Source organism: Ailuropoda melanoleuca, chromosome 9 (assembly GCF_002007445.2).
Source record: "Ailuropoda melanoleuca isolate Jingjing chromosome 9, ASM200744v2, whole genome shotgun sequence".
Taxonomy (NCBI): Eukaryota; Metazoa; Chordata; class Mammalia; order Carnivora; family Ursidae; genus Ailuropoda; species Ailuropoda melanoleuca.
In genome coordinates, this window is record NC_048226.1 from 45947717 (window position 1) to 45974354 (window position 26638).

The following is a 26638-nucleotide window of genomic DNA, read 5'->3' on the forward strand; positions in this document are numbered from 1 at the left end:
AATGTATTATTGTGTGGGGGTGCCTGGGTAGCTCAGTCGGTTAAGCATCCAGCTCTTGGTTTTTGCTCAAGTCATGATCTCGGGGTCCTGATATTGAGCCCTGTGTCAGGCTCCCCACTCAGTGCTTCCCCTCTCTCTTTCCCTCTGTCCCTCCCCCCACTTGTGCTCTCTCTCTAAAGTAAATAAGTAAATCTTTAAAAAAAGAAATAAAGAAAATGTATCATGTAAAAAACCAGCAAGGGAAATATCTTCCTGGAAAAAAAAAAGTGTTCTCAAAATATCTGGAAATATCTGGAGAAGGTAGAGTCAGGGAAAAAAAGAGATGGAAAGTGTGTGATTAGTTTCCCAGAGCTGCTGGAGCAAAGTACCACAAACTGAATGGCTTCAAACAACAGACATTTATTCTCTCACAGTTTTAGAGCAAGAAGTCCAAGATCAGGTATCAGCAGGTTCATGTTCTCCAGAGGCTCTAGGGAGGAATCCTTCCTTGCCTCCTCCGGCTCCAGGACGGTTGCGGCAATCCTTGGCGTTCCTTGGCTTGTAGATGCATTACAACATTGTTAGGTGACGTTCTCCCCTCAAGTGCCTGTGTCTCTGTGTCTTCTGTAATTTGTAGGAATCACTCATATTGAATTAAGGTCCACTCTCCTCCAATATGACCTCACCCTACCTAACCACATCTTCAACAAGTCCATTTCCAAATATGGTCACATTGGAAGATACTGGGAGTTAGGACTTCAGCATAATCTTTTGAGGGGATACTCTTTAATCCAGGATAGATCGTACGTAAGCAGACTTCAGTCTGAAAGAAATAACTTTCTAATAAGATTTATTCAGAAGTGCAGTAATTATCTGAGTTAATTCCCATCAGTGAAGGTGGTGGGGGTGATCACTTCAAAGATGTTGAGAAATAACTAATTCATTGGTAAGTTATTAGACTAGAAAATATTAAATTCCTTTTCAGCTGTTGATCAATAGGCAGTAAGCTCATGAACTAAGTAAAATTACATCACTCTGTTTCCTTATCATTGCCACCTAAAAACTTCAGCTTACTTCTCCACTCACTAATAGACTATATAAGCTACTGTACTTGGTGCTATAAGGAAGTACAAACACATCTCCTTCCCCAAATCTGCCCCTCATCTTGTGTTTTGGTGAAAGTCATCAGCCTCCACTCAATGTCTAATCCAGAAAAATGGGGTCATGTTAAGTATAAGCATATTGACTTAAGAGCATGGATTTTGGAGTCAGTCAGACTCAGACTTTAATTCCTGCTCCATCACTTCTAAGCTGTAATTTTGGGCAAATTGATTACGATTGAGTTGTCCATTTTTCTTATACTCCACTTCAGGCCATTGCCATCCTTTGTCTTTATTGCTTAAAACCTCTTAATTCTAACTGAGGTATAATGTTCAGTAAACTATTAATAATTAAAGTGTGGCGTTTAATGAGTCTTGACATACATGTACACCTGTGAAACCAAGATAATCAAGTATCCATCACCTCCAAGTTTTTTCCCATCACCCCACATCTTTAGGCAAACACTTCTCTGATTTTCGTCACTATTCATCAATTTGCATTTTCTAGAATTTTAAATAAAACCATAGTATACTTTTTGTGTGGGCATTTTCACTCAGCACAATAGAAATTTATCAATGTTTTATTCCCTTTTTATTGCTGAGTAGTATTCTGATGTATGTATATCCCACTTTGGCTACCCATTCACCTACTGATGGACAAATGTTTCCAGTTTGGGTATTTTGCAAACTTGATACAAACCCTTCTGTACAAGTCCTTGTGTGGACATATACTTTCTTTTCTCTTGGGTAAATACCCAGGAGTGAAATGGCTGATTTGTATAGTAGGTACATGTTTAATGTGGGGCTTGAACTTGCGATGCTGAGATCAAGAGTCAGACGCTGAACCAACTGAGCCAGCCAGGCGCCCACCGCCCCGCCCATGTTTAAGCTACCAAATGGTTTTTCAAAGTGGTTACGCAATTCCACATTGCCATCAGTAGTGTAGAAAAGTTCCCATTACTCCACATACTTGCCAAAAGTTGGTATGGTCAGGGTAGCTGGTATGCAGTGGTTATCTTGTGCTTGTAATCTGTATTTCCCTAATGACTAATGATTCTCAGCAGCTTTTCATCTGCTTATTTGCCATCTCTATATTTCCTTCAGTTTAGTTCAAGTAAAAAAAGAAATCACGAACCTTGCCGTTTTTAAATTGAGTTGTTTGCTTCATGTTATTATAGCCTAAGTGTTAAAAAAAATCCAAATACAAATAACTTTATCACATATTTTGCAAATACATTGTTTTGCTGTTTCAATTTGTCTTTTGAAAAGCCTAAATTTTAAATTTTCTAGAGTCCAATTTATCAATTGTTTTTAGTAATTTGGTTCATAGCTAAGAAATTGTTGCCAAATCCAAGATCTCAGAGCTTCTGTATTCCTGAAGAAGTTTCATAGTTTCACTCTTCGAGTGTATGATTCATTTTTGGGTAATTTTTGTATAGAAGATTTTTATTTTTATTTTTTTTACTAACAGCTTTTCAAATGTTCTAGTACCATTTGTTGAATAGATTATGCTTCCCCCTTACAAGTATGTTGGCATCTTTTAAAAACCAATTTCTGGACTCTCCCTTCTGTTCCACTGATAATGTCTGTCTTTATGCCAATACTTTATAATAAATTCAAGTCATCATCATTTGTCTGGTACTGATAATGGTCTCTTATTTTTTCCCCTCCAGTTTTGTGACCCTTCAAGTTCACTCTCCAGGACTATAGCCAAGGTATTTTTCTTAAGTACAAATCTGAATTCATCAGTCCTTGTCAACCATGAGATAAAACCAAAACTCCATTAATTCGGTCTTTCAAATTCTAGCTCTAGTTTTATCTCATTTTTACCATTCCCTCATCCAGATTCAATGCCCCAAACACTGTTCTCTCTCACCCTGTGCACTTGCTGTGTGCTTTATCTCAGACGCCCTCATGTTCAGTCTCCCACCTTTGCCTGGCAGATACCACTTCCCCTGGAATTCTCAACTGGATTTAAGACAGCTTTGACTGTTCTCACCTTGATGCTCCCTCAACACTCTGATTAGCCTATCACACTAACTGGCACATTATTTTAATTGCCCATTTATCTTCCCTACCAGATCATAAACTTCTTGGGATACAGCAGGCACTCAATATTTGTGTATAAAGATGAACAAGACAGTTCCTTGCTCTTCAGAAGCTCCCAACAGGATGTGGTATGCAGAGCAGTAAACTCTGTCAGATCTTGTCTCTTCCCCACCTCACACCTCCAGTGCTTTCTAGGCCTATTGTTTCATAGTGCCTTGTTTCCTAAAAGGGATAACCTTTGTGTATTGGTCACTGTATTAAAATAAATCACTTGTAAGGATAATATGTGGAGGCTATTCTCTTCCTGGGTCTTCCAACTTTCGTCGGCTCCTGGCCACCTTCTGAGGACACTGCCAGAGACCTCACCTCAATCCAAGTTCAAAGTCTGACATTCCCTGAACCACTCCAAGATGAAAGTCTCAACCAGGATTGTTTCCTCAGGTGACCTTTACTCCAAGGATGGAGCTCTGCTGGTTTCGGCTTTAAATTAGTTCTGATGGGTGGGTTGTTGGTGTAGTGGCTCAGACTCCTCGTTTTGTTTTCTGGGCAACATTCCCTGTCAAATTGGCTCAGCTTTATAATCTCTTCACAACTGATAAATGAATGCCCTAAGGACAAAAGGAACTGAGCACTAGAGCCTCAGGTCTCTGTTTAGTGGAAACTGAAAGACCAATTTCAACCTTACTCTCACTCACAAAGCCCTACACATCATTTGGCCTTTGGCTGTGCTCCCCCACTGGCTTACTCTGAACCAGCCACATCATCTAGGCCAGCATTCATACAAATCCTGTCCCAGGGCTTCTGCACTTGGGACCACTGTACTTCCAAGAACCCAACTACGACGTTTATAATTCTCAAACCGTTACAGTTCTTTTTGCAGTCAACTCATTTCTGTGATTACCAAAAACTGCCATTTCTCTGAATCTTTTAGGGCTCATCACTTTTGATGTTGTATTATTTTTCTTTCTTATCCCACCTATAACATAGGCCCTTTGAAGATACCTTTCTTTTATCTGTCATCCTTCTTAGCACAGAAAGTACTAAGTACTTGCTCAATGCCTGTCTTTAACCTTAATGAGTATGAGGTTTACTTTATGATCTCTGATCTCCTCAGATATATTTAGCTTAAAACAATTATATTCTTATTTGTAAATATATTCAAGGTAACTTATTTATCTCAGAGATACAGCAAAAAATGAGAACTTTTTTAAATAAAAGAAAGTAAAACCAGTGAAGAATGGTTAATGATTTACTTCAAAGTAATTTTTTTCAAACTCTCTGGGGTAGGAAGGGTACGGTGATCTACTGTGACTCTTCACACACATGGTGGTTTAGATGTAGGTTTCAAAACTGCTAGCACCTAAGTTTCTTTGGAAAAGTGTATAAAAATACAAGTACAATCCAATTAATTTAACAAACATTTATTAAAAGCTTATAGGAGAGGTACTGTGTGCTACACGCTGAAGACACAAGCACCAGAGACATTGTGTCTTCTGTTAAAGAATCCAGGACAAAAAACTGGTAAGGGGTGGGAAGGGAAGAAGGACAAAGATACCCTTGTAACTACATTTGAACTGGACTTTTCAGGTAAAAAAGCAGATGATGAACATTCTAGGAACGTGGAAGAACATTAGCCAAGTACAGGTAGTCTTGTTTTGCTATTATTTATGGAACGAGGTGTGTGGATGATGAAAGAACAGCCTGGGAGCATGAAGATCATGGCAACGGCACTGGAGGGAAGGGAGAAATTTCACATATATATTATTTTTAAAGATAGGCTCAATAGAGATTAATCATGAAAAATATCAGAGAGGACTAGTAAATATTGGTAATTCTTCATTTGGATAACTAGGTTGAATAGAAATGCCATTGTGACAGGAAACGATAAATGTTTTTGGGAATGTGAGAGGGGACATAAAAATTTTTTTTTTAAAGATTTTATTTATTTATTTGACAGAGATAGAGACAGCTAGCGGGAGAGGGAACACAAGCAGGGGGAGTGGGAGAGGAAGAAGCAGGCTCATAGCGGAGGAGCCTGATGTGGGGCTCTATCCCACAACGCCGGGATCACGCCCTGAGCCGAAGGCAGACGCTTAACCGCTGTGCCACTGAGGCGCCCCGACATAAAAAATTTTAATGTTAAGTTGGATACCTTTTCTGCAGGATATAGCCATTCTTATTAGGCTCTTGCCTAATGAGTTTTATCTACCCACAATAGGTCCTTGAAGGCCAAGTACCTATATGAGAAGATAAAATTTCTACCTTAGTTTACTTCAACTTTCATTATGAAAACATTTCCATACTCCGCTGAACTGGAAAGAGCACATAGGTACTCCCACTTACATATTTATGCCTTAAGAAAACATTAAAAAGGAAATCTCATAAGCAATTTAAAATATTTATTGACAGGAATCCCCAGCAGGACAGATATAGAACCACTGTGGTCTTGGCCCATATTATCCAAGCATAGAAAACCCTTAGTTGTATCATTTGACTTCAATTCAGTTCATGTTTAATTTTGTCATTTGTTAGAGAGAAAAGTACTAAGGAATATAGGGATCTCAACAGAATCACTTATCCACAGTGGCTTAAACCTACTATGAGAGGTAGAATTTATTTTAAGGATTATAATAAAGGGAGAGAGTGTCATCAAAGTACAAAGCAAGATGGATCTTGCATTTATCTAACCAGCTAGCTACTCATCTATTGTTGAGGGCTGCAGAAAAAGCATGTTGAGATAAGGCAGTTTTATGGTAGTACAGCTGCCCCAATGAGGAGTAAGGTGCTCCTGGGGCAAGCAGATTCCTCATGAATAGAAAACCTAGAATATCAGCAGAGCATATTAAATTTCTTCCTGCTATGAATAACAGAGATGCAGAGAGATATCCCTTTTTCTGCTTATCTCCTTTTCTCTTCTCAAAGCTTCAGGAGTCACTCATCTAAGTAAGTTAGTTGATCTGTGTGTATATTGAGGAAATCATCCCAAAGTTCTCTACAGTATATCCTTATATCATACAACTTAAAGTTCAGCAACACCAGACTCATGGTGACTCTAAGCAAGTGCCTGGGTCTCAATTTCCACTTCTTCTGAAAACACCCATCTTTTAATCAGGACTTCTTTAATTAAAGCATGAAGACCCACTAAAATACACTAGGCTATACTACTAAGTAAACACGATCTGTTAAATAAATAAGCGCTTTAGTGACTATCTTCATTCTGTTGCACTTATTTTTGGAAATGGGCATTTTACTGTTTCCACAAACCTTTGAAGATCATAGTCTTTTGTTAAGAGAAACTAGTACAATAAGTAAATTTTTACATTATAAACTACAAAGAGATTTAGTATCTACCCAATTTAATATTCAAGTCTACATAAAATAAATCAATGACAACTGCTTTATTAATAAAAGTTACTGAATTCCATAAAGCACACAATGTAATTTATATTCAACTAACAAAAGTTTGATACATGTATTTAAAAATATATAATATATAGATTTATGTCTTAACATTTATATTCTATTCAAAAAGCAGTAGCTTTACATATTTTACAACTTGAATTTATAAAATATATATACATCCACCCTATTCAAATCCTCAAGCATGAGCTTCCATTCCTATTAATAAAATGCACAATCTGTATTTCTGAATATTGAGAGAAAAATGGTACCAACTAAAAACAAACCCATTTTAACTTGAACATGAACTTAATTCTTGGCTACTAGATAACTGACATAATAATCTTTTCAAATAATTATTTTACCCCAAGCCTGATAATAAATTTGCATTTATGTAAATAATCTGTGGTTAACTATGAAGAGACTTGCATTTATTTTCACGTTATCTCAATCTACCACCTGCCTTACTCGACTTGTTTTAGGCTTTAAAATTAGAGGTGAGATTATTCGATCTTTCCATTTACCGTGAAATTTGACAAGTGATGTCACACCTAAGAAGCCAAAGCCCAGAACTATGCTTTGCCTTTGAGAAAGCAGCTTAGAATGACTGCAGAAGCAAACTTTTCACAAAACCCGGACAATGTATGCATCAAGAAACTGTTTCTCTTTTTCCCTGTCAACTGCACTCAACTTGCACAATTACAGTTCTTTAGGCATGTTAAAATATACCAGCTTCTATTCAGGCATTCCTTCCACATCTTCAAAATGTCTTCAGATATTAGATTGTTTTTATTAAAAAAATTTCATAAAAAAAGACATTCATGTAACCATTCTGGAAATTCATCTCTAAATATAAATACCAATAACATCTGCGAATTAAAATCACAATAAACACCTCAATTACAGGACCATAAGTCAGAAGCAGAACTTCAAGGCTAAAGATGTAAGTTTGAAGTACATGTTTAGACTCCACGGGCCTCTAATGATGCAGACAAGCCTATCTTTAATGCACAGTTTACGCTGAGAAAACAAAAGTCTCCCACGAATTATTATTATAAAAAAAAAAAAAAGTTCCAAATCTCAAAATGGTTTAGAAACTTAAATGGAAAAATACTTTTACCAAAACAAATAATTTAATTCATTTGGGCAATAATTAGGCTTTGGGAGAGTCACCACCCAAAAAGTAAACAAAATTCCCTTGCTATTAGTATTTAAGAACATTTTAAATTAGTTAACAGCTCATTTATCAAGTAGTCAACTGTTCAACAAATTTAGCCACATACTGATGAAGTGAAATAAGGTATCAGAAATTCTATGTATTTTATTTGTGGGAAGGAGTCTTTTTCCTTAAGAAAAATTTCTGATGTAATTTCACTAATCTTCCTTCTCTAAATTCCCTAACCTCAAGAAAAGGAAAGGGGAAGAAAGGGAGGAAGGCAGGAAGGGAGGAAAGGAAGGAGAGTGGAAACTTAGGGAAACTGTTGAAGACTGACATACTGGACAACTTTGAGAAAGGAAGAAAGAAAAAAAATGAAAGAGAGATTGAAAACAAACAAAAGACTGCAAAAAGGATTAGGACTAAAAGGTGCAGATTAAGAGACACCTTCACAGATCTTAATCATGCAAAGGCATTAGCATAACACAGAATCGTGCAGTAGCTGATTTTGGTAAGAGTGAATCCTCAGGAGAGAGAATGTGAAAGCCTCAGTTCTTTTTGAAAACCAATTTATATACACTAATAAATTCTAAGCATTCAGCTAAAATATGTACAAAAAACTAAATAAAAGTGAGATCGAGAAATATAAGCAGCAGTAACCATAAAGGCTTAGAACTAGTGACACTGAATTCTTTATTTAAAAAAATTCTGAACACACAGTACCTCCTCTTCTCTTCTATTTTTAGGAAGAAGCTTTAACAAGTTTTAAATATCTCAATTCTCAAAAACAATAGGCTTTTTAAAAAATAAGACTTGATTACCAGAAACAAGTAATATGTGGTTACATACCATTTGCATATCACTACTCATTTCCATTATTTGTCAATTCATCTTTGATGCAATCTGGAAATAATTAAGCAGTCACTAGATACCTGTTTTAGAATCTGAAGAAATTATTATTCACCACAGGAATCTAATGATATATATTTGCATATATTTAAAATTTCAGAAGGGAAAAACTAATAAACTATCCTACTTATTTTATGCCAAACATTTATATACCTAGTCAAAACAATAAGGATTAAGATCTTTCTCCAGATGAAATGTATATAAAAGCTAATTTTTAGCATTTTCTTTTGGGGATTAAAAAAGGCTTTATTTCCCTGCTAGCTAAAAGGAGGAATTCATCCACTACAAGTCAAGTCCTTTAGAGGTGAATATTAAATTCCTTAAGAGAACAGCCATAAAATTTTAAAAATTTTATCTTAAACTGAAAACCATTTCTCTCTTTAAAATCTATGGCATTAATACCTACTTGACATAATATTTTTGAAAGGGCACCAAGTTCAAGGTCTAAGCATGCAAAATAAGGAAATTAATGTATCACTGTCTTAACAGAATTTGGCAAACCAGAAGAATGGCCTTAAAATAAATAAATAAATAAATAAATAGAGAGTACATACTGTCTAAATACGAAAGTATAATTCTGTAGGCCTATGCAGCAGATAGTGCCCCATAGAGCAAGGGAAGAGGGAAGTAGCATAATCCTATGTACATTTTCCTGGTATTCTGGTTGTTGTTCAACAACACATTACAGAGAAATATTCTTTTTATTATTACAAAGCCATTACATGCTCTCTCTAGAGCAATTACTTAGGTAAACGTCTTATGTCTTTTAATAATGTAACTTACATTTAAAATTAACTTAATTAAATCTAAGTGCAAAGGAGTTTCCAATAATTCCTAAGTTCAAGGGAGTACTGTAATGAATAAGGTGTTATCTTATTGCAAATTCTGCATGGTTGGTATTTCTATATTTTAGGGTATTTCATCTTATCTTCTCTTTCAACCATAAAATGTACTGAAATTATTTGGTTTCCTTTACTTTCCTGTACTTTGTTTTATTTTATGGTATCTCTATGTAGAGAAAGAGGTATGTTAAAATACTGCTTCTTTTATTTTAAAAAACTCAATTGAGGCTATATAAGACCTATTAATCTATAGGAGAGCATTGTTAATCTCTGACCTGGTATATCAATTCCTTTGGTGAATAAATGCCACAGGTCATTTCTTTATAAAAGAATTTTAGTAAGAGGACAGCAGTACGGAGAAAGATCCCCCACACCCACCCCTGAAAATGATCAAGTCAATCAGTAGTTTAGAGCAATTGTGTAAAATTATGAAAAATATATAATTTGCCACTGCAATTTTCATATTAAAAAGCAGTTAAAAACTAAGAGTAGCTCAAAGCATTCCAAAAAACATTTTCTGTCTTAAATAGGCCAAATGATAAGACTGACAGAGACTACCGTGAGAACTTATATGTATCTAGTCAAGAACAAAAATGTGTTTAATTTTAAAAAGTGGTAGTTCCTAACTATAGTATAAACAGTGTCCACAATTTGGTGGCTGGCCATAGTTTTAATTTTTTTTTCAAGTTATTTCTACAGCAGACATATTTTTGAAGTCTACCCACCCCTGAGTTCAGCAATTATACTTTTAGAGTGTAAAATTATATGTCCTTAATTAACAACATGTACAAAGCTACAAAATGTCATCCATACAGAGATTAAAAACAATTTTGAAAATATTCCTTGCCAATTATTGAGTGGATGTTTTGCTGGGGTACGTACTTCAAACCTTCCAGCCAACTGGCTTTTATTTTTAAGCCCAAATTGATTCATATATTTATTCACTGCAGTATATGTCAAAAAGAGTGCAACAACAGGCATTAGTAAAAATAACACTGTAGTAGAAACAGATTTTTGCATATGTGAAAAGGTAATTTATAAAATACATAATTGCTTTTTAAAAAGAGAACCTAGTTGCAGTATCAATAACTTACATGGTACTGAGAATTGGACGTTTCAACAATTTTTTTCTATAGAAAAATTTCATCTAGCTGTAAGCAAAGTCTTTTAAACAACAAGAAAACAAAATAAAACAAATCCCTCCAGGAAAAACTGTACGGTTGTGTGAGACAAATCAGCAAACATGCCATTCCATAGTGTACTTTTGCCTAAATTTTAAAATAAAAATGTCCACACTCTTTTGTTAAAACATTAAGCCTCTGTCAAAAATGTATTTCTTATTTTAGGGTACAGGATTGAAGGACAAAAATGATACTTACAAGTAAAGAAAAATTACAAGAAAAAACTTGACAAAAGCTTTTCAATTGAAGTACTGTAACATTCAAACTTGACTTAAAACATAACGAAAGAAACAAAACTGCAAACGAAAACTCTTCATGGATTTTTCAAACATAAATAAATGAAATAGTGTTTAGGCAGTAGGGCTCATGCTGATGGCTAGCAGGAAGTAACAGAGTGTAATCTACTTGGAAAAATCGTTACTGTACAAACAAGCCCCAATTAAGGACTGCAGCAGTTTCATCATCACTGCCATTGTTCTTACTTCCAAAATCAAGCCTTGATTCAACCATTCATACCTTAGATTACTCATACCTTTACTTCAGAGATTGAGGAACTATATACAACAACTCAATTTATTTTCACCATAGGGATAACAATATTGTACCTCTCTGCCAATGTTACTTGAAAACCTTCCATGTCAAAACAATTTGACAGCAGATATAAACAATTCAATAAATACGCAATGATCTTTCATTACAGTCCTTTAAAGACGCATGTTAATTCATGCTGTTAACCTTAGGATCACAGTGCATAGAATCCAAATATAAACAGTTGGGGTGACTTTCAAAGTAATGTTGGATCCCTCACTTTATTTATAATCCCACTATAACCAATAAGTTCATTTCATAGGCCCTATCATGCATTAATTATTGGGTGGCAGGAGTTAATGAAAATTTTTCCTGTTAAACGTCCATTGCCGGCAATGAACGTCCCAAAACCGCCAAGCAAGTCATTGTTATTGCACAATACATGAGGACCTGGAACTTTTCCAAAAGCTTAAAAAAATAAAAATAAAAAATGGAATTATATTGACATTTCCTGACACCTGCATTAATACTGTATGACTAATAAAAGCATGTCAGTTGCCTGGACTGAACCAGCGATCAACATGCGCCCAGAATGCACACGAGTAAAAATGCAGTAAAAGGAAGTAGTCTTCATTGCCTATAGGTCACTTCCAGTCAAAGGTTAAAGTTCAAAGACTGAATGATCAAAGTGCTCATTTTCTCAGTAGGACTATCTTCTGCTAGGAGGATGATAACAGTGGCATCAACAAGTATCATCTTTAAGAAAAGGAGAAAAAAGATAATTAAAAAAGTCAAGCATACATAAGTAAAATCCACACGTTAGTCTAACACAGAAATAATTTCAAGAAGAACATGGTTTACAAGTCTGACTTGCCTCCCCCAGTCCTTGCAAATAAAAAGTCCAGTTTGTGTTCAATTACATAGGGACAAACAAATCAAGTTCTATTCTTTCATGGAAACAGTAGTTCTCACAAATCTTAAATGATGCATCAGTATGTTAGTTCTATTTAAAATAATAAATTGATATATGTTAGCACATATTCAGGATTTATCAGTCTTAAAGAGTTCTTTTGTGGGCAACAATTTTAAGTTGCAACAAGATAGGAAGTAAACTCCTGACCAACAATGTCATGGTATTTAACACAGGATAATGCAAGCTGTGTCTTTAGTCTATAAAGGAAATAACTTCACAAATGAGGTACAATTACCAAATCAATTAGTGCATAGTTAATATTATTAATTTTTTAGAAAATACATTTAAAAAATACATTTTTCAGCAAATATATATACAACTGAGGTCATTAAAAAAAAACCCACAGATTTAGTAATGCCTTCTGGTAGCCTCAACACATTATGTAAGATACAGAATTGTGGAATTCATAACTTATTTTACAAAATTATTTCACAAGACATATCTGAAGGATTTATTTTGAGGATTGGTTACTCTTCAGAAAGCAGGACTAGTGGCAACTACCCAAGAGTTGTGAAAGCTCTCAAGGACAGCATTGCTGAAAAACTGGCCAAATATTTTACAAACTATCCCAGAGATAAGATCGATACACTGTTAATTTAAAAATCTCCATTTCCAATGACTCAATGAGAGCTAAAAACAAATAAATCTGATTTCTATGCTGGGAAGACTTGCAGAATATTCATTCCATCACCCTATATTTTAATGGCAATCTAAAGGGTGAAATATACCTGATTTTTAAAATAAATCTTATCTAAATCATTAGAATCCTTTAAAGAAAGAATATCTTTAAGAAGAAAATAAGCAGATAGTCTACAGCTTCTAAGTGTTAAAGTATGTTTCTTAAATTACTGTGGAACTTGGAATAAAGAGGATATATGGATATCATGGATGCAGAACAAACTTAAGAATGTCAAGAAGTTCCTTAAAACATCACTCTTCCAACAGAGAATTTATAACCCTAGGGTCCTTGGAAAAACTAAAACTAATCACACTTAGACCTCTAAGCTAAGAGATGGAACTAAATTCTAACTAATAGGTCAAACCTTAAGTATTCTACCACATGACAATGTATAAAATAAGAAGAGTGAGACAAAATTCAACATGAACACCATGTACCTAATTAACCACCAATAATAAGCTTTTATCTCCAAAGACCTTTCATCTTTGCTAGGTGATAACATAAATGTATCTCCATCAGGTTGTTCATTCTGGAAGTTTTTCAGTATAGCAGTTGTAGAATGTGCCTCAATCCACCAAAATGATTAAGAAATTCATATAAAGGGGCGCCTGGGTAGCACAGCGGTTAAGCGTCTGCCTTCGGCTCAGGGCGTGATCCCGGCGTTCTGGGATCGAGCCCCATCAGGCTCCTCCGTTATGAGCCTGCTTCTTCCTCTCCCACTCCCCCTGCTTGTGTTCCCTCTCTCGCTGGCTGTCTCTATCTCTGTCGAATAAATAAATAAAATCTTTAAAAAAAAAAAAAAAAGAAATTCATATAAAGCTATTGTCCCTAGTCCAATCCCTACCTTGGATTAGATGTTAAAAAAAAAAAAAAAAAGGACTAATACTCCCTGCCTTGAACACTCTATCTTTAGAGTAATAAACTCACTAAGTAAGTTTTTGAAAATGGAGTTCTATTATCTCTGATAGCTGGACCCAGAGGACACACGGACTCAAACATTACAAATTCGTCATGGCTATAAATAATCAAAGAATCTGAGTGCAAATACTTAAGTATGGAGACAAGTATGAGCTAAAGCCATGGCTAACTTTCCCCCAAATAAAAAGGCCATCACTAAGAAGCAAAAAACTAATTTGTTAGCAAAAGGAACACAGTTTCCTAGCTAGATGAAAAAAGATTATTGAATAGTAAGATGGTTTACCAAAAAAAAGTTTTTAAGAGTAAACCCATCGTGGATCAAGACAAATACAAGTCTATAAAACGTGATCAAAGAGCACAATATGGCTAAAGTATTTGTAGCAAGATGAATGGCTGAAAAAAAATCTCAGATTAACCACTTAAATATTTTTCTGGAACTGCAGAAGCCCTTAAGTATACCCTCAAATACAATATACAAATAACCAGTTCCAAAGAGATGACATCCACCATGGCTAACTTCACTGGACTTCTAGGAAATACGAGTGAGAGAGAACTATATTAGAAGAAGGTCATTTAATTTTCCCCAGAGTATAAGAACCATCACATTTTAATGGACACCACAACCATCACATTATATTGGAAACTACCCCCCTGGATATTTGCAGAGACTAAAGACTAGAAGAAAAGGAACACAGTAATAAGTCGTATAAACGAAGTGCGATCCCACTTCAAGAAAGACGAAAATAAATCTTTACACATGGGTTTGTCTCTCAACAGTTTAGGAAATTAAAGTTTTCTTTTGATGAACCAACTTAAGAAAGATTTCACAGAAGACAACAGAACTGTTATCCAGCAGGAAATAAAGGGAAAAGACTGTTAACTGAGTAAAACTTGGACTTAGGAATTTAGACAGTGATTCTGTAATCCTAGAAGGTAGTGGAAATATAAAAAGGTTCACAAATACCGTAAGTAGTTCTATGGACAGCTATAAGGCAGGAAGAAAGTCTGTTAATGTTAGTCTGAGACAATCTTGTGTTCCTATCACCTTACGATCCTTAGAATTCTATAGGAAATGTTCCAGCTGAATGGAACCAGAATGTAGTCTAGTTTTGTAAAAAAGAGATACTCCTCTACTCCTTCCCAAATTTATAAACTCAACAGTTTATTGGACATAACATCTAAACATCACACCCATCTATTTCCTGTAAGCCGAGTTTTCTGAAGCCAATACTCAATTAGTCTTAAGCTACACTGCTCAATTCTCTACCATCTTAAGGAAAATGCTTCAGGAACCAGATCAGTACTGCCCCTGTGGAAAGCAATCATTTATGAAACTAAGTTGTATATGTTCAATTTTGATCCCAGGAAACAGATGGATCATATTATTAATGGATTCTATTAACATACTGAAATATTTTTATGATCCCATAGAAAGATACTTTTTATTTTTTTTAAGAACAATTATGTCTATTTTATGATTTTGAATTTCGAGACTCAATCATTCATTCACTTGTGTACTAAACTGTATACATTTGTTCTCTAAGGACCATTCTAGCCCTGAATTATAGGTAAATTCCTCAGCCCCTTTGTATGCTGAAATGAATTGTCTATTCAAATACCTATTTTGGTTAGTTCCCCTTATTTTTTTTTTAACCCTATTCTGTTTAATTGAGTTTTCAAAGCATATGGACCCCTAGGTAAATTTGCAACACAGAATATTCACATTCCAATGCAGATATGACCTTAATCCTTTAGTAAATAGAAACTATAAAAGAATTCTGGAAAACAGGTTGATAGCAAACTTCAAGTAAGTAACAATAAGAAATATGTATTCACATATCAGTAACTTTCTACACTTTAATAGGAACTAGAAGAGAACCTCAAAAGAAATGCATAAGGTATGATACCACAAGTTAACAGTAGGGTAGCAGTGACTGGTCTACATTTTTTAAGATATACTAACAATGCAGAAGATAGTTTAAGTTCAAAGAGGCTTTCTTCCAAGAACTCAACACTGGTATTTGGGAGCTCAATTCTGGTGTATCAGCGGAATCCTACTCTTCTAAAACCAGGAGATCTACTGAATTGCCAAATTACTGTTTTTCATTAATAATGCATCCATCCTGCTTCCAGGAAGCCCCCTCTGAAGCACACAGATATAATGAATCTAAACCCAAACTGCTCTTGCCTCTTTGATTACAAATACTGACAAACACTTTGACCCACATTGACCCAATTATGTTGGTTAGGACCACATAGGACTATGGAGCTTGTACCTGAGGCCTATAATTCTGCTTGGCTTCTAAAAACTGAAACATTAAGTGTTTCAGTGAGTTCATCCAATTCCAAGCAAGTCTTTGTTTAGCCTGATCTTTTTGTTTAGGGCTGCAGGTCACATCAGGACTCTGATTTGACCTTATAATCCTTTCAGAATTAGATGACGCTAAGAAATATCAAGAGTCCACATTTCTTGGTAATTTTGTGTTATAAGGAGAACATGATTAATCAATGAAGATCTTTCTGGAACTAAAGCACCTAAACAGAAAAACATAAGCTGACATCTGGAAGGCTCAAAAACAGAGCTGACAAGCTCTGCTTTATGAGTAAGCATGACCGATAAGATTTTCCAAATTCAACTGTAAGGCCAAGGTGAGCTGTTTTTCACATTGCTTATAACTCACTCTGAAATGTATAAAGGTGAAGACAATATACGCTATGCAACTGAAATGCTTTGGTTTTTTAAAGGTAAAGAAAAGTTCAAGGAAGATTGTCTACACCCACCCCTCTTTACGAAAGAGCAGTTGCTCTATCATCTCAAAGTATAACTTAGTATTACCTGTCCTTGATTTCATATGAGGGTCACTCATGGAGGAAAACCATTGATTTAAAGATAAATTCTGGGAGGGGAATGATTCAGATATGTAGGGTTCAAGCATGAGTAGAAAACACTGAGATAAGAATAGTCACTTAAGTCAATAAACTGAGGATGTTTTAAACAGAATTATCTGTAGATGAAAAAAAATATATCTGTACCTGGGACTGGAACTTGAACTAGAATAGTCATAATTCAGTTGAAATAGAATCTGGTCCTTTAAAAATGCCTAATTTGTATTTGGGGGGAGGGTGGAGGGACACACTTTTAATCTGTTTACTGATAAAATGAATTCCTACACAAATCCTGGACTATTACACATTAAGAGGCTAATTTAGTTTGAAAAGCCTCTCTTTTCTTGGTATTTCTTGGCTAAGGTGGAGAATAGTTTAAACTATTAAAAGACTTTTCTACTTCAGTCATGAAAGTATAAATTTCTTGGTTAACAGATAAAAACTACTATGAAAAGTAACTTACATGAAGTGCATTTTATTTTAAAGAATTTATTTTATAATTCTAGTTTCACTATGTGACCTTTCTCCATTTCTTATTCAAAAGCACGTAATGAGAAATTCTGGGAATATTCTTAGATAAAGGACTTCTCATAAATCCTTTCAACTACATAAGGCAGCATTAGAGGGCTTGAAAGACTGTAATCTTTCTGAAATTTCCCTACCAGGAAGGAAGAAATAGACTGTCTAATCTTGGGGCAAAAAAAAAAGTGGTAAAGAAGGTTATACTTTCAAAATGTATGTATTTTTAAAATTCATTAAGACAATTTCTTCTCAAGTTTTACTAGAAAACTCAAGTGGTTTAAAAACACTATGGAAAAGACAATGTGGGATTTTTCTATTAGTGAAGTTGAGTTTGAAATAGAACAACTATACTATCTCTCTCTAGAACTCTGACACTTAAAAAATGTTTCATTTAGTTGTGTTTGTCAATATTCTTGATTGACTAATCTTAACTTTTTATGAATCTGGGAACTTTCTTTGCTAAGACAAAAGGGTCTGTGACACTCAAGATTCTACCACCGCCCCCCCCCAGAAGCGCTCCTTGTAAAGGCGCAGAGAGAAGAGGCAGTTTGGTTTTTGGTTCTAAAAGGCAGGAAGATGAAAAAGAATGAGAAACCAGCAATGTAAATTGAAGTAAAGGGCCATTTACTTAAAGTAGGGTCTTGTTAAATGTTTTAGTAGACCTTCAGCGCTCGGAAAGAATTCCTTTAAGTCTGATTATTAATTCATTTTATGTAGAAACCTGTCCTTTTATATCTCAGAATCCCTGAAACAGTAGTTCTCAAGTGACAAACTCCATCAGAATTATCTGGGGATCTCTTAAAAATTAAAACAAAACCAGCATTCTAGGCACAGTAATAAAGTTTAATAGATTCCTTAAAAGAGAAAGTAATCAAAAAGACTTTGGTGAAAGAGTTCCCAAGAGGGTGTGTGTAGGGGAAGGATTCCTTGAGGCAGGGTGCTTTTGTGTGTGCCTGTGCAGGATTCATTCTAGGAAAATAGCGCATGGAGGATAAGAAAGAGAGTATATTATAATGCTCCATTGAACGTTCCACGTATTAAACACTTCTCGTTTTAAAGATGATTTTCTTAGGATGGATTCTCAGAAGTTTGGTAACTGAGACAAAAGGCTTGATCTTGAATTTCAAGCTTGGTAAATATTGCCAAACTTGCTATACCCATCAGCAAATATGAAAGTACTATTTTTTTCTACCCTTTACTCTTTTCTGGCACTGCACTCATTTTACTCAACTCTGCCAATTCAATAATAGTTTCAAAATAATAAATCTGTAATTACTTCACTGAGAACTTTTTGGCCTATACTTTTAATTAATTGTATTTATTATGTTAAGCAATTTTCATAAATGGTCTTTATTTTTAATAAGCTATAATTGTTTTTCACATTTTTAAACCTTATGTTGACTGTGCTTTGAGGTTTTTCTAAAAGGTTTAAATTTTCATGTAACTATTTAATTTCTTTGCGATTCTTTTTAACTTCAGAAATGCTTCCTTCCTCTGAGTTGATACTCAGCTTTAAAAAAATATATTTTTCTCTTGTTGTCTTAAAAAAATACTTAATTCAATCCACAGGAAATATTTTACATATGAAGTAAAAATGTAAATTTTTCTTTCCCAAAATGATTACCAACTTCCTAACAGGATTACTTACTAAATAATTTTTCTCCTCATTGGTTTTGTGACATCTGATTTACTATATTCAAATCTTATATATAAGACGGCCTTGGAAAGAGTAATTCTATTTTGATGTCTATTCATTAATGCATTGATATGTTGTGGTATCTGGTAGACTGATTCTCCTTCATTATCCTTTAGTTCAAAATCCAGACTGCTCTTCTTGCCTATTATTTTTTCCAAAACTTTCAAGTATCCATCCATCACTCCACTGGATTTTTACTAAGTTATATTAAACCTGTAAAGAATATACATTTTTCTATAATACTGGTTTGTCATCAAATACCTCTGTTTTTTTTTTAGCTCTTACAAGTTTTGTCATTTTTTCTTCTAGGTCATCTATAGCTGTCATTAACATTAACTGGAATATTTATCTTTCTGTTGGCTCGCAAGAATGGCATTCTTCTTTCACTGTGTTTTCTAACTTGTAACTGCTGGCATAGTGCTATCATATTGATTCTTATCATCACTTATCAACACCTGACAGAACTCTTATAATGTAAAAAGTTTTTAAATGCCTCAAATTAACTCAGTTAACAAGTTTCACAATGGACAGAAAGGCAAGGGGGGGAGGCCATATTCCTATTATTTAGCGCTGTCAGTTTTCATTTCTTATTAGACTAACATTTTAGAAAAGGAAAATAAAGGATGTACTCTTATGGATACAAAAATCACAGGGGGTGGTTTTTGTTCACAGACTTCAAAAAGTACATTGAGGAATATAAAATTTTGTTTTGAATTTCAAATACACCTCTTCAGGGAAGCAGTGAGTTCAGTTTAGAAAAGATGCAGTCTTCAATTATAAAGCTATTAGCACTCTCCCAACAAAAACAATAAAACAAAATTAGTGCAAGTACTGTCCTCATAAAGCCAGGATCAGGAGAACCATACATTTTCGAGGACTAATAGAACAGGAAGAGCTTTCTTTAATTAAATGGATCATCTCTCAAAATGTGATCCCCTCCCGCCACTAAACACAGTACCAGAACTAAGTAATTTCAAAAGACATCAGAACTTCTATTACAAGTAACAGGTTTCCCAGTAACTAATTCCAATTTCATCTGAAGATTAAGGACCTTTTTTTAGTAATAAAATGGTAGCGTTTAAGAATGTTAAAGCAATTTTAGATTTTACTTGTATGGTAGCTATGATTTTATGTGCCTCATTAAAAACCTAGTCCAATGTATCCATTAAATGGCTTAATATTTTAAAGACTCTTCTCCATATTACAAAAATACATCAGTTATATATTCTCCTCTTTTCCCCAAGCAACAGATAAATAATCTTTCAACCCAAAATGCCAAAAAGTTATCATTCTAAAATAAAACTGCTTACCATGATACCACCATTTTGTTTTCTTTGGATTCTTGTTACATGTTCGAACATAAAAAGAATTATCTGGTGGTCGTCTCTGAAACCAAAAAGAGTTGAAATAGATAAGAGAAGTTGTAAAATGGAAGAAGATTTAAGAAGATAGTTTTAATAAAAGGTTTAGCAGAATTTTTACAGGAAGTCTAAAAACAATATAAATGCTGATGTGGTACAAGTGAAGTAATATATTCCAGGAAAAGTAGACCCTTGACACTGAAATTAAAAAAAGGGGGGGGGGGTTATGCATGTGTGATTTGGATTAGGTTCCAGTGGGATTACTAGAGAATGATTATTAACCCAAAGTGGCAGCATTAGGTTTTAAAGAATTTTGGTTTCATTTATCTCCCTAGAAATAATTTAGTAATCACTTCTGTGAACTAATTAAAAAACAGAAAAGTCTATCTAACTAGGTTTGTCTGAGAAACTAACAGCAACTTATAAACCTCCACAATTACTGTTTCCTATAAGGTAAGTATCACCAAGGACAGACCAAAGGATTCAGTTTCCAAACAATATGTAAGAGGAAAAAGGGGGAAAAGCTATACTGGCATTTCTGTCATAGATATGCCCAGACCAGCACAATATCAGAAACAGGCGGCAGCTCTGCAAGGGAGCTACAGCAGAAATAGTGATGCCAACAAAACTGAACACAGAATTTGGAAGGGAATTTCCCTGAAAACTGTTGGATATCGTTCAGACACAAGAAATATGTGCTGGGGGCGCCTGGGTGACACAGTCGTCAAGTGTCTGCCTTTGGCTCAGGGCGTGATCCCGGCGTTCTGGGATCGAGCCCCACATCAGGCTTCTCTGCTAGGAGCCTGCTTCTTCCTCTCTCACGCCCCCTGCTTGTGTTCCCTCTCTCGCTGGCTGTGTCTCTCTGTCAAATAAATAAATTAAAAAAAAAAAAAAAGAAATATGTGACTCTCTAAAAAATTTGGAAATAAGTCAAATTTGTATTAAAGATACTGAGCACAGGTTAGCAGATAAGTTAGTAGATAGGTCCAACCAAAACCAATGATAAGCAGGACTGAACAAGCAGTCCACTTGGCACTTCTACAACTCATGTACAACTCCGAGCCTAATAATGCCCTTACAAGTTAATATTAATAGTAACTTAACAAAAGGGAAGAGTAGAGCATAAAATTAAACAACTACCCCAAGATTATCCTGCTGATAAAGTCTGAGAAAATATCTGAAAAATTAGTATCATGAAATTAGATGCTTGACAACTTCAAAGAATAGATAATCTGTTGCTGTCTGCCCTGCAAAGTTATAATCTGTGTTCATGTGGAACAAACTGCTACCACTGCAACAAATAATTTCATAAATTCATTTTCTCTGTATATTGATTAGAACCCAAGCTTCTAAAGAGAAATTAAGGAAGAAAAAAAAAAAACACTCATTCTATTTGCTTAAGAATATAACCAAACTGATAAGTGATCACGGAGATTTGGTTCTTAGAAAAATAACTATACAAGAAGATGGATTACCAAAATCGTTTTAGGAACTGAATACAAGCTAGAAAGTCTGGACTATCTGTATTATAGGGGCACTACAAATAAATGGTAGATTACTGAAAAACGGCTCAATCTCAGAAATTATCTTTAATCTACTGAAATCTACTGACATGATGGATTTAAATGCCTTCAATTTAGGGAACCATCCTTGACTATGAAAAAGAAAATTGGAATGAAAGAATTATGACTAAATCAAATTTCCCAAATGCTCATAGTAAAAATTAAAATTTGTATTCAAATCAAATATTAAAGTGAAACTCATAGAACCACACTGACCACAGAATAAAATTCACCTGTTTTAAAAGAAGAGTTTTTGGTGAGTAGTTAGAAGACTTTTAAAAGCTTATTTGGAGCTAGATCCCCTCAGTGCCAAAGCCAAGTTTCCTCTTCATCTCTGTAACGTAGTACTTAGCACAGTAAAAACAGCACCTAGTAGGTTCCTAATAAACGTTTACTAAATTTTTTTATTGCATTTCACCGAACTAATGCTGAATTACTTCCAAATTATTATCTTGGTTAAATATAATTTAGTTCATATTATATAATATAGTTTACCAATTATTTAAATGGAATAATTAGGCATATAGTAACTATGCAGGAAAAACTAGTAGTAGACAACTGAAATGTGAAGATTAGAAAAGGATAAAGGAGATGGAGAATGTAGTCATTTTCTAGTTTTCATCAGTAACTCATTAAATTTGTTTATTTATTGTAAATCATTACATTAAATGTAAACAAAGTGCCAATCATTACAAGGCACATGCAAGTTATGTGCACACATCACTGGTGTTCATCTCAACTTTTCTTATTAAAATCCTATACTGGCTGCTTCACCTTTCTAAAGACATTAAACATTAATGAGGCTATAAAAGTCCTTGTAACTGCAAACTGCTCTACTCTATACCTAAAAATTTAAAACTTATGTGTGTGCTCAGGGTGGAAGTGTGGGGGTACAGAAAATATGGAAGCAATAAATGAGTAAAACTTGTTTCCAAAGCCCTTGGGCTTAACAAAAGCTCAAGTGCAGCGTTAAAATGTAAACCTAGAAAAGCCCACAGTCAAAGAGGAAACTTAAAAAGTCATACTACAGTTAGATAATGTGTACCCTATTTCATCTATTCAAAAATGTACATTTTCTTGCATATTTTAATATTCCTGAATGGGGATACATGCCTTTTAACTAATGGTGTCATAGTTTAACTGACAGAAGTTTTTTCTTTCTTATATGGTATATAAAATTGCATATTAATGCTCTTAATGATATAATTTAAAGAAATACAATTTAAACCATTATTTCCCATGCTTCCTTGAATAAAAAACTGTTTTTTTAAACCTAACACCAAGAAACCTCTTATGAAACTAACATTTCAACAAACTCACTTTGCAAACAGTGACTTAGAGTGTTTCAGAGTCTAGATAACCTATTATTTAAAAATGAATTAAAGTTTTCTAAATACTAATTTAAAGTTCTCTAAATACTAATTTAGTAAAAACGATAGCTCAGTTTCAAGAAAACGGGGGGAAAAACTGCTAAAATAACCCCACAAAGCTGTTTCTCCTTTAGACCCAAACAAAAGGAAACCCTCATGAAGAAAAGAGGCTTTAAAATACAGAAATACATGAACACTGTGCTACACACTGACCCTCAGGCAGAAATAACAAGTGGGCCAGAAATGCACACAGCATTTAGATACTTTAAAAGGGTATCTTAAATTTAACTCATGTGATTTTTCCTTCTGGTATTTTCACCTTTCCATCAGACATAGAATCTATGGATTAATAAAGGAGAATTAGAGGAAAAGTCCTGAAAATTCTACTGCTAATCTAACCTTCCTCTTTCAACCTAATCATGGTGATCAGTATGATAGGAATGCTCTGGTTCCTGGGAAATTCTCTAAGAGATTGATAGGGTGAGAGCCAGCAGAGGGGAGATGGGAGCTATGAAACTTGTTCTTGGGACTTTCCACTGTGAATTCTAGAAATGAGAATTTCTTGTACACTTTTGCCTTATGCGTGCTTACAGAAATAAAATTCAGATTATTTAAGAACATCCGCAAAATTTTATATTTAAGAAATATAAAACAATGTCTGACTTCTATGTGGAATGAAAGATTATCAAAATAATTTTCTAATCTATTACTAAACATATTACCTCTATCTTCTTGATAAAAGGCATTATTAAATCCTTCCTTCACACAAATTATGTATTAAAATAGTTTCTCTACCTAAACTAAAAAAAGAGATATTACCTGGAATAATTCTGAGAAGTCCTACCTTTTCTTTGCAGCTGGAAAGCATGCTAATAATGCTAAGACAAACTGATTGGACTGAGAGCGCTGGGGACCAGTCTTCTGTTAGAATGGATAAACAGATATGACCATTGCTATAAACATGAGGATGAACGGGAATATTTTCACCAGTAAACATGACCTAAGAAAGAATAAAATTCCATTAACACTCAAATATTCTGTATCACCAAGAAATAAAATATTCTCCACAGAACTTATTATTTTAAAAACCAATTAAAAACAAAATAAGTGCCAGAAACAAGATAAACAACTGCTTGTTGTTTATTCGCATCAATCCACAAAGTACTGGTTTCACTGTGTGAATGAGCACATAGGGAATGGAACATACAGGGAAAAAAATCCAGGTCATCTGTTTTTTTATTTCAGCTATTTTTCACAAATTCCCTTTAAAAATTTATAAATTACCATGCATTTTTAGCCCAGTAAAGACAACTATAATAATGCTTTTCAAATTCTCTCATTGCATACAGTAATACAGAAGTATTTAATTTTGAGACAACATGAACTACAGGCGACAGGAACACCCTTTCCACCTGTAACAATGCTATCACCTAAAGTACTATGTGAAAAAGGAAATAACTGTTATATATACCATCTCCTCTAAACTCGCTCATCCATTATGATGGGTACAAATTACTACTTACTGATCAGCAAATAACTATGTGCCTACACACACACAAAAACAAAGGTTGAATGAGTCAAGCTTTTCTCTGTCTTTTCTTCTACTCAATTCTTCTAACAGGTTTTCCTTTCTCCACCTAGCCTCAGCACTGGTTTGAAAAATAAATCTATTATTCCTTTCTTTGCCCTAATAAGTCATTAAGTAACCCAACAGTAGTGTTTCTTAAACATATCTACCCTAAGCATCTGAACAGGCAGAAGAGTGAACTCATATATCCTAGAGAATCTGTAAGCACAGCCCAAAGTAGGACAAAGACACAGAAATCTAATATTTAAGTCTAATATTTTACTTCATAAAAAATTATTTCGATATAAAAATTAACCCAATTTTTATGTGACTTTTATACTGTGGTAAGATCTAACATTATTACTCTGTTGTTCGGTAGTAATTACTAATTCCTCACCTTTAAAAAAATCACCTGAAGATCTGGCTAAACATAAATGCAAGAGCTCCACTTTCACAGACACTGATTCAGTAGGTATGATGGGATTTTTATAAAGCTCGTCAAATATAAGCCAGTTCTCAAACGAACTTACAGTATCTCTTAGCCCTAAAACTGCCTCACACTTGAGAGGGGTGCCTGGGTGGCACAGCGGTTAAGCGTCTGCCTTCGGCTCAGGGTGATCCCGGTGTTACGGGATCGAGCCCCACATCAGGCTCCTCCGTTATGAGCCTGTTTCTTCCTCTCCCACTCCCCCTGCTTGTGCTCCCTCTCTTGCTGGCTGTCTCTATCTCTGTCGAATAAATAAATAAAATCTTAAAAAAAAAAACAAAACTGCCTCACACTTGAATACAGCAAAATCTTACTAAAAAGAATCCCCACCTTTAGTTATGTCAGAAATTGATGAGGTGTTTATTGCTCTAGGCATAACCTATTTTCCCCTTTATATAAGAACAAAAAAGAGAGCCAGTGAAATAAGTGTGGCTAGAGTAAGGTATGTCAGCATTTAATATGGGACATGTTACAGAAAGGTACTATAAGCTGGGTTTTTGCTTTTGCTTTCAAATATCTAGCTACAAATCTGACTTCATTATAATTTCACAAATATTTACATTTTAACAAAGCATTCTTTCATGTAAGTAGGAGTCCTCTAACATTTCAAATATACTACTAACATACGGAACTTGTTTCCTTGGCTGAAGCTAATATAAGAAAACAAAAGGAATTTTTTCCCCCAAAGGAACGACTGACTTTACACACTTGCATATTTTTTGTTTCTTTAAATTTTGGTCATGCACCCTCAATTCCCACTAAAAAGAGTTAAAATAAAGCTGAAAACTAAAAATAAAGCCTCAAAGTAAGAGCTATCCAGTTACTTGCCCTTCCTGATTGCAGGAGACCACCGAATCCCCAATTTTAGCACAGCTGTGTTTGAAGCCTAGCATTTATCTTAATTTTATCTATCAGTGCTAGTATTCTTTTCATCACTTTCTGCTAAAAAAGGGCTGCTTTGCAAAAGGAAATGACTGCTTAAAGGCCTTGCAACTCCAGCTCCGTACTTTGAGTCTATCCACTATTACTTTAAATTTTATTTTTTATAACCATGTAGTTTATTATATACATTTGATACTCCCACAATGTGTTATAGATGTCTAGAGTGGGAGTTTACAAATCTCACAGAACATGCATCTGCTCTGGGGTATTCATTCTACCACAAAATCCCATTTGACCAGTAGGATACTTTCACTAAGAATACCAACAATGCCCAAGATCTTATCTCCTGGCCACAAATATTTTTTTAAAGGATATTTCTTTTCCAGTAAGGTCTCCTTTTTAAAAAGTCACGTAGAATAGTGCTCTGAAAGTGCCAAAAAATGAAGAACTGCCAAGTTATCTTCTTTGGCAAAAATTAATCAATGCATCAGCAACCATCAAGGAAAATACACAGAGAGCAAAATACAAAGGTTATCACAACATGCTCTGACTAGCCAATTCACAAAGCAGAAGGAAAGCAATAGTGCTTTTG

The 26638-nt window shown here is 34.6% G+C and overlaps 1 protein-coding gene across 10 annotated transcripts in view; it reads right to left on the bottom strand.

Moving 5' to 3' along the window:
- UBE2W (ubiquitin conjugating enzyme E2 W) overlaps positions 1-26638 on the bottom strand; it is a 140587-nt gene that overhangs the window by 62988 nt on the left and 50961 nt on the right. For 5 of the 10 annotated variants that reach the window (XR_004627816.1, XR_004627818.1, XR_004627817.1 and 2 more), the window contains exons 4-5: positions 23955-24110; positions 20128-20203 (exon numbers count right to left, since the gene is read on the bottom strand). Coding sequence is in view for 7 of the 10 variants with exons in the window: in XM_034668208.1 (XP_034524099.1) it covers positions 20128-20203; positions 23955-24110 (232 nt within the window). In the remaining 3 variants the exon portion in view is untranslated. The other 5 variants (XM_034668206.1, XM_034668209.1, XM_011234055.3 and 2 more) reach the window with 5 other exon arrangements.